This window comes from Mesitornis unicolor, unplaced genomic scaffold (assembly GCF_000695765.1).
Source record: "Mesitornis unicolor isolate BGI_N332 unplaced genomic scaffold, ASM69576v1 scaffold44517, whole genome shotgun sequence".
Taxonomy (NCBI): domain Eukaryota; kingdom Metazoa; phylum Chordata; class Aves; order Mesitornithiformes; family Mesitornithidae; genus Mesitornis; species Mesitornis unicolor.
Genome location: NW_010197914.1, coordinates 1 through 8,308, shown reverse-complemented (window position 1 = coordinate 8,308; position 8,308 = coordinate 1). Strand labels below are relative to the sequence as shown.

The following is an 8,308-nucleotide window of genomic DNA, read 5'->3' as shown; positions in this document are numbered from 1 at the left end:
TCAGGGGCTGGAGGGCAGCGTCTTGTACGGATTGAGGATCCCCTTGGGGTCTAACATGGCTTTGAAACGCTGCATTAGACAGACGGCCTTGCTGGGTTTGCTGTACTGGATGAACTGCTTTTTCTTGAAGCCCAGTCCGTGCTCTGCACTGATACTGCCATTGTATCTTGCAGTCCACTCGTACACAAACGGCTCGATGGCGTCCAGCAGGGAAGGGCTATAGGCCTCTGCTGTGATGTTCAAGTGCAAGTTTCCGTCTCCTGGAAAAAACATTGCAGATGTGGGTCTGTAAGAGTAAGCCAGTGGCCCCACCATGGAGACTCATTACTATCTCCTCACGTACTCAAACAACGGTGTCTTTGTTAGTCTCCAAACTGTGGAAAAAAGGCCAGGTTCACTCACCTTCTACAAACACCAGGCCTCTCCTCACAGAAATAATTCAAATAGTATCTTTGTTTTATCATGCTTTCAGTACAGTATTTGAGGAAGCTACTTTCAAACACCCACTCTCGTGATTTTCAAATTCAAACAACTTTGCTGCATTACTATTGTCCCAGCACTGAGATGGCATGCCAAAGACTTCCCCAGTGGCATTTCATAATGATCACTAGATATTAATATGGCCCTTCACCACTTTTTCTCTCCTTATTATGTTTGTGCAATGTTCTAAATGCACTTTGGCACCGTGTCAACAGAAACAAAGCAAGCAGAACATTTTCTCCTTTTGCCACTTGTGTGTGATGGTATTTGATTAAGCACATAGTTGCGGGGTATTCGGAAGACAAAACACACAGAGATAACCACAACGTGACTCATTCTTACTCGAGAGCCTCTTTCTGCATCCCAGCAAACCCTCACGGTACACAGCATAATCCTCAATACCAAGAGCTACCAGAGGCAGCCTTTGTTAGGCAGACTTTCTTCCAATGTCTTTCAAATCTTCTCAAATCAAGTGTGCTGGAGAGCGTTCTTTTATTTTGTTTGGTTTTGTGTTTTGTTTGTTTGTTTTTAACAGAACACCTCTGCTAAAGCTACCAATTCACCTGCATGCAAAATCAAATTAATTTCAAAGCATTCTGACAAATGTACCGGCCTTTCTGTACATTACTTTTATCACTCTCTTTTGGAGGGTTAATGACTCAGACATAAGTGACTTCCAATAGGACTAATCACTTTGGACAAGAAAGTGTTTAGCTACCAAATGTGTCTAAGTACATTAATCAGATCGATGGTCCAATTAAACAACCTACATACTTAAATGAAAGTATGGAGCAAGAGGATCCCATTGACCAGTTCAGTGGCTGGCTGGCTGGCTACCAACCTGCCATTATTATACAGAACAGTCTGAAAGCAGTGAAATTCAAACACAAAGATCCTTATCCATCCTCCTCTTCTGATAGTTCTCAGCTATTTAGTCTATGCCTCTCACTAATCTAAAAACAACTTTTAAAACCACTAGGAACTTGCGCAGCAAAACCTGAAGCACAGAAGAGCAATCGCCTCCCCTCCCAGCATCTACACTTACCCAAGTGGCCGTAGCCCACCACATTTTTGGCGCTTTGGCCCAGCCGAGCCCTTGTGTCAGTCACAAGATCATACAGCTTTGTCACAGGGAGTGAGATGTCGTATTTGTAGACACAGCCATCGTGAGTGAGGGCCTCTGTGATCCTCTCCCGCAGGCTCCACAGTGTCTAGGGAATCAAAGAAACCTAAATAAACCAAGTACGCCTTGGGTTCCATGCCTGTGGCATGGAGGGGAAAAGAGTCTTGATTCTTTGCATATAACGTCAGGTTCTGATTTCCTTTGATGCCCTCTGCCATTGGCAATCTTGGCCACCTGGGCTCACTGGTGGTTCATGTTCAGCAGCTGTTGACCAACACCCCCAGATCCCTCTCTGCCAGGCTGCCCTCCAGCCACTCCTCCCCACGCCTGTAGCGCTGCATGGGGTTGTTGTGACCCAAGTGCACGACCCGGCACTTGGCCTTGTTCAATCTCATCCAGTTGGTCTTGGCCCATCGGTCCAGCCTGTCCAGGTCCTTCTGCAGAGTCTTCCTGCTACCACAGCTACCAGATCCCTCAGTGACATTTATAACAAACATCAGTCTGAATATTTCCTTATTAAAAATATAAATCCAAGTAAAGAACCGTGTCAAAGACATTTGCGCAAGAGAAAGCAACAACTTGCCTTTATTTTCTTATCATCTGTTGCGACAGTTCCATCAGTGACTAAACCAGAAGTCATGGCCTTTTCTAGGAAGTTGTTCAATTTTTCTTCATCATGGGTCGAGTTGGAGCCCGAAGTTTCAATTAAAACATAAAAAGGGCTGCCTGAAAGTGAGGTAGAACAGAATAAGCAGGTGCTCTGCGGTAAAAGCACAATAATTCAGTGCAGGTTCTGAAGCTCTTCCCAAGCTTGGCACATACCATGAGGTTGCTCTACTAGCCAGATTGCCTGGTGCCAGGTGGAAGGGCAGCTCAAGTGGCCATGTTTTACGTGTAAGGCGCTTCACTTACATGCTCTCTCCTTTACTCAGCCACCGCTTTTCAGAAAACTAACAGTTTTGTGGGAACAAGTGGAATTAAAGTCTTATCATTAAAGACTTCCACCAAACACATTTGAAATTGAACACTGGATGCAAAAATTATGAGGGATGCCCACATGCTCACTAACATCTATATCTAGAGAGAGAGAGAGATTTATAAAACTAGGCTAAAATTCTCCAAGCAGTACAATGCCTCTTTCTGTAGCACAAATGACACTGGTACCTGTCACCGGGCTGGACAGCTTGAGATGTCTCTCAACCAATTCCATGCACTTCTCATCCATGAACTCATAGGCAGACAGGATCTCTCCCAGCATGGCTCTGCAGGTTGTAAATGTTTCCAGAACCTTAGCAAAACTCTGACATCCTGCAGACAGAACACAGAGGGCAATCAGAAACAACACACAGCCCCCTAGAACCCTGTAAAAGGTTTTAAAAAGTCTGTCAGGCTTCGAGTCATCTTTCCCATCTCTAGGAAATGTAACCAGCTACCCTGTGTGGGTTTAGATCAGCAGGTCCTGTAACCGTTTGAGCTGGGGAAGGTTTCAGAGCAGTACAGGAGGAGGATATAGCAATTAATCTTTGCTGTCACAAGGAGCTTTTGAACACTCTAAGAGAGTTCATGCCAAAATATCTGCCCCACCCTCAGTTCTCACCACAGGCAAGAAGGCAACCTGAGAGGAATTTCAAGGCCAGTGTGAGAGTCCAGGCAAATTCCAGGGTCCACTGCCCATACTCCACAGGTCTGTCAGCATTTGGAGTCTCCTCATCCCCTCCTAGCAGTTCAGCTCTCTGCTCTCAAGGCCACATCTGATATGAGCAAGCTGTCCGAGAAGCCCCTGCTCACCTTGGATATTTGGAGAATAAAAAAGTCTCAGCAAAGGCTCCCCACAAACAACTACGCTACAAAGTTAAGCCTCAGCTTTTAAGCAGCTGTACCTGGCCAAGTACCCTGCTGATCCAGACCCTGCCTGCAGACTTGACTTCCCAGCCTTGCCTTGTCACTATGGACTCACCCAGTGACGGGTGGATTCTGGCTGTCCCTGCCCATTGTTACCAGATTTGCCCTGCTCACCTCGCTTGGGTGCTGTCAGACCGAGCACTCGTCAGCAAGGGCATGGCCCTGCCTGCCTCTGCATCCTGCTAGGCTCCTGGCTCCTCTCCCCTTGCAGAGCAGCCTGCTCTTGCAGATATTTTACACATTTCCACCACAGATATAAAATATCTGTGCAGGCCTTTTAACATACAGCATCATACCATTTCTCACAAACAAGCTGATGCTGAAGCTTTCTTCTCTCCATCCCTGTTCCCTTCCCAGCCTCTGAATTCAGGTGCGAAATTATTAATATCAGCTCCTACCTAGGAATGCCAGATTCACAGCCTTCGGTTTCTGAGGACACAGGATGGAAACAGCAGTGACAACTCCCAACGTCCCCTCAGAGCCAATGAAAAGCTGCTTCAAATCATAGCCGGTGTTATCTTTGCGCAGAGACGCCAAGCAGTCCAGAGCTGAGCCATCAGCCAGCACCTGTGGGAGCATGGAGACCCAGTCAAAGCACCAACGTAGGAATCCGCTGTCACAAGATTGTCTGCTCCCAAGCTGACAAAAAGCTGCCACTGGCCTTGAGCACTGAACACCTGCTCCAGCCCGCTCCCACAGCCTCATCACTGCGCCTCCACTCCCTCTATATCCCACCTATATGTGCTCTTCGTCCCTTCTATTTCCTTCCTGAGTTTTCCTTCAAACTCTTCTGTCTCTCTTTTTACAGTGCTGTTTGCACGTTCCAGCAGAACAAATAATAAAGTTTACCCCGCTTTTCTTGCCAGCAGTGGAAAAGATCAGACATTCTTTGCAGCCCTAGCTCTCACTAGTCAACAGAAACAAGGAACACTATTTGAAAGAGTGAGCACAGTTAACCAGAATTAAGTACGCCCTCCACCACCTGAGCCTTAAATCAAGGTTGAACGTCTCCAAGACATGTTACCAAAGACTGTTTTCATGCTAGAGGGATTCACCTGAGAGACAAAAGCTCTCCTTTCCAGGCCTACACAATAAAACCAAACCAGGCTTTTGTTACCTACCCAATTTATTTCCTGTTAGCTTTCTGCTCCGAAGACCCGAAATATTTTAGAAACACTAATCCCAGCCTTTACACACAGAGGCACAGACGTGCGTGGCAGAAGCAAGCTGAGGAACAGGAAAGACTCTAGGAGAAAGCCAACAGCCACACAAACCCAAAGCTGAGAGCTCTTTGAAAGTCGAGTGAGCAGCCACCAGGAGAGAGCGCTCGCTGTAGGATGGATCCAGCAGAGTAGTCCAGAGATCCACTGCTCCACAGAGGAACTAACCTCATTCAGGTAACCTGGGATCACCAAACCTCTCCCTACCTTCTTTTCATTTCTCTGGATTAAAAAGCCACCTCATATCCCTTCTGTCAGGAAGGACAGAATTGGAAGCTGGAAACTGCAGTGGCAATAACAGATGAACACATGAAGACACCTGTCCCTTCTTAAAAGGGCCATGCAAGGAAAAATTAAGAGTGGAAGCCTGAAGAGGAGCTTGTTTGCACAATGGACAGCTAAGGGCTAGAACAGCAGGAAACAAAGTGAGAAGCAGAAATTCAAACACAGAAGGGACCTGCCAGGTACTCGCCTTACCACTTCCAGTCCCAGCACCATCCCTCGGAGAGAGCCGTATCTCAAGAGCCGTAAGCCTCCAGCATTTGTGGCCACATTGCCGCCGATGTGACAGCTGCCTTTGGCTCCCAAGTCAAGTGGCATGACAAAGCCCCGCTCCTCCACGTACTCGTTGAGTTTCTCTAAGATGCAGCCAGCTTGGCACACAAGGATTCCTGAAACATAAATGTCCTGCTACAAGCCGATGCCCAAGCAGAAGGTGCCTCCTAAAGGTAAGTACAGGCAGATGCAACCACCTCTTCCTCCAAAGCTTGCTGGGATTCAATTTAAACGCACAAGGAGTCTGTGCGTGCTACAGGGCATTGTCTTACCCCTCCTCAAGCCACGAGAAGCTTTGGCATTGCCTTAATACCTGGTCAGTCACAACTCTGGTCAGGTAAAACATGACGACATTAAGTGTATCTCTGCCTGCTGTTCTCTTTCTCCCTTTGATTTAAGAGCTGAAATACTCACAGCAGCCTGATTCCTAACACTCCAAATCCAAACAACCTCCAAGTTTTCCCCATCCCTCCCTTCCCTCTGCTAGTGTAGTTAGCAGATGCCTTCTCCAACACCATCATTCTGCTCCACCTGCTGGGCTTCTCATTTAATTTACAAACAGATAATAGGATGTTGTGTTTCTCTTCTCTCTTTCTGCCACCAGATGTACTTTTACATCTCCTAGTGTAATAACCTGAGGATTACATCAGCACCAGGAGCCTGGATGAAACAAACCTCTGATGGCCCCTATGATGTTGCTGGGCTGAACCTGGCTCATCCTGTGGTTATTGTCTCCCTGGAAAATGGCTGGCTGAGGGCCCAGGGCTCACTTCTGTGCCTTGCGTCTCTGATATTTACCAGACACCTTGTCAAAGCTGATGATTTGGTCCATGAGAACAGTGGAGAGAATGATCTCATCAAAGACAGGAACGCTGCCCCCAACAAGGCCTGTGTTACCGCCCTGCGGGTTCACTGCCAGGTTCCTCTCATAGCAGTACCTGGAAGGAAAAAGGTTCCTGAAGTCTCGTGCACTTAGAGGCCATAACCCAGTCTATCAGAGGAGCTTCACCTCCACATGAACGTCTACCATTGCAAGAGTGCTCAGCGCTCCTTAAAATTAAACAGTGTTTAGTCTAAAAATTAAATTGATACAAAGGGACAGTTTCACTGCAAAAGCCCAACTCCTCACTAAGCTCACCCCAGCACTGAGCAAAGGAACGAACGCTTGGGGTTACCTCTGCGTGTATCTATGGACCTGCCACGCTACATCTGCCTGGAAATCGCTGCTCACTCGGTTTACACGTAAGCTATTTCAATAGCAGTCTCTGTTAACGACTTGACCTCCTCAGTGGGCTCTGACAAATGACCTCTGGCCATGGTTTAAGACATTACTGCCCTCCTCCTCCCTCCAAGAATTTAATGTCCTGTAGGCAACGACACAGGTGCAACTCAGCTGGCTTCACCTTCCAGTCTGCTGGCACAGCACCACCCAGCACAACCCTGCCAAACTCCGAGTTCTTGCACAACACCAGCAGTTGCTTCACAAACCCTGGCATTCCCGCACTCTGTGCCAAGAAAGATGGATTTGGTTCTGTAAAAGAAGTGCAAGGCTTTGCTTCTGCCTGATACCAACACAACACCGTCACTCTAGAAAAGCCCAGGGCCAGGGAAATAAAAGGTACAAGTCGAAATCCCTTTCTGACTTGAAAAATGTCAGCTCTCTGTATGAAAACATTCCTGAGTAGGAATCTGTAGGGGTTTTTTTAGACAAGCAACACTGCCTATCCATCAGTACATGCATACTGTCAGACTAGAAACAGCATGCAGTGCCTCACATCCTGGGAGCAGCCTGAACACAAGGAACATCAGGAAACACAGGCACTACCAGGGCAGTGGGGATATAGAGCTGAAGTCACCAGAGCTCAGCCACAAGACACGCAAAAAGAAAAGAGCTTCAGTAACTCCACCTTGAGCAATCAGTGGCTGAACATCCAGATGTTCCCCTCATCGCCGGACCCTCCCAGAATAAACCCAAGTTTCCTCACCACAAAGCCCAGCAGACAAGGTGCATGGTACCTGAGAACCTGCGACACCTCCGCTGTCGTCTGTGGCTTCAACATCAGCTTGCTACAGCCTGCAGTGAAAACAAGACACTGTCAGGGCAAGTTGTGGGCTCCACAGGGGTCAGAAAGAAGAAAAGGTGATAAAACACAACACGTGAAATAACTGTGAGGCTGAGTCATTTTAACCACTTTTAAACCCAACATTTTCCACAGTGGGCTTTCTTTTAACACACTGTATAAGCTTTGTCTGTATACGCAGACTTGGTTGCCAGTGGGGACAATGGGAAGTGTTTTATGTTCTCATGAAATCTTTTGACAAAAGCAACAGAAAATTCACAGCACTTGTTTTCTGAGGTTCAGCGAGACCTGTTAACTGAACCAGTCTGCTTCAGGAAAATAATTAAGAAGTTAACAGGCCTTAGGTATTTTTTTATTTTTTTAATTAAAACCTGAAAGATTACCAGAACTTAAGTAATTCTCAAAGGAATGTTTTCTATGAGGGAAAGTCATTCTGCCTGTAGAGATGTGGTCTGTAAAGGCATGGTCTGCTAGAAACGGAGATGAGATTTGGTTTGGCAGACTTTTCATTCTGGTACCTCAACAGAAGCAGAGAGGAGGCTTTACGAAAACTGCAAAACAAGCAAGCTCACTTACCTCGGACTGATTTAAGCCAGTCCACATTAAATGGTTTCAGTTCCTCTGGATTTGTGACAACTCTCCCTGGCATTACGCGCTCAAAAAAAGCCACATCGGTGTCGGACACACGGGAGAAGGGCAGCCGCTGCACCCCGTAACGTTCGCTGGTCAGCATCACCTCCCGGGAGCTGGCGGAGGCTACGTGGAGCCCTCTCCCACCCCACGGCCTGGGAACCGCATCTGTGGGCGCAGCTGGGGGGTTCCTCTGCTGAGGCGTCCCCAGGGTGGGAGCCGCGCTGTGCTGGGCTCGGATCCTCCCCGTCAGCCATCTCAGCTGCGTCCAGCGACTGCACGCAGAGGAGATTCCCATCATCCCCCTGAAAGGCAGA

At 47.5% G+C, this 8,308-nt stretch overlaps 1 protein-coding gene across 1 annotated transcript; it reads right to left on the bottom strand.

The window, feature by feature from the left end:
• D2HGDH (D-2-hydroxyglutarate dehydrogenase) lies at nucleotides 1-8,289 on the bottom strand. Its single transcript, XM_010188960.1, has 9 exons — nucleotides 7,938-8,289; nucleotides 7,297-7,354; nucleotides 6,079-6,218; nucleotides 5,203-5,396; nucleotides 3,904-4,072; nucleotides 2,768-2,911; nucleotides 2,187-2,329; nucleotides 1,526-1,691; nucleotides 1-260 (listed from the first exon to the last, which is right to left on the bottom strand). The coding sequence occupies exons 1-9, from the start codon at nucleotides 8,287-8,289 to the stop codon at nucleotides 1-3; spliced, it is 1,626 nt and encodes a 541-aa protein (XP_010187262.1).
• Nucleotides 8,290-8,308: the final 19 nt, after the last annotated feature.

What these genes read in the sequence shown, in the direction of transcription:
- D2HGDH (XM_010188960.1), bottom strand. Translation starts at nt 8,289, where the DNA reads ATGGGAATCTCCTCTGCGTGCAGTCGCTGGACGCAGCTGAGATGGCTG. An exon ending in GAGGTGTCGCAGGTTCTCAG is followed by an intron (nt 6,219 to 7,296) that starts GTACCATGCACC and finishes TTTTCCTTCCAG; the next exon opens with GTACTGCTATGAGAGGAACC. An exon ending in GCTGTCCAGCCCGGTGACAG is followed by an intron (nt 2,330 to 2,767) that starts GTACCAGTGTCA and finishes CCTCACTTTCAG; the next exon opens with GCAGCCCTTTTTATGTTTTA.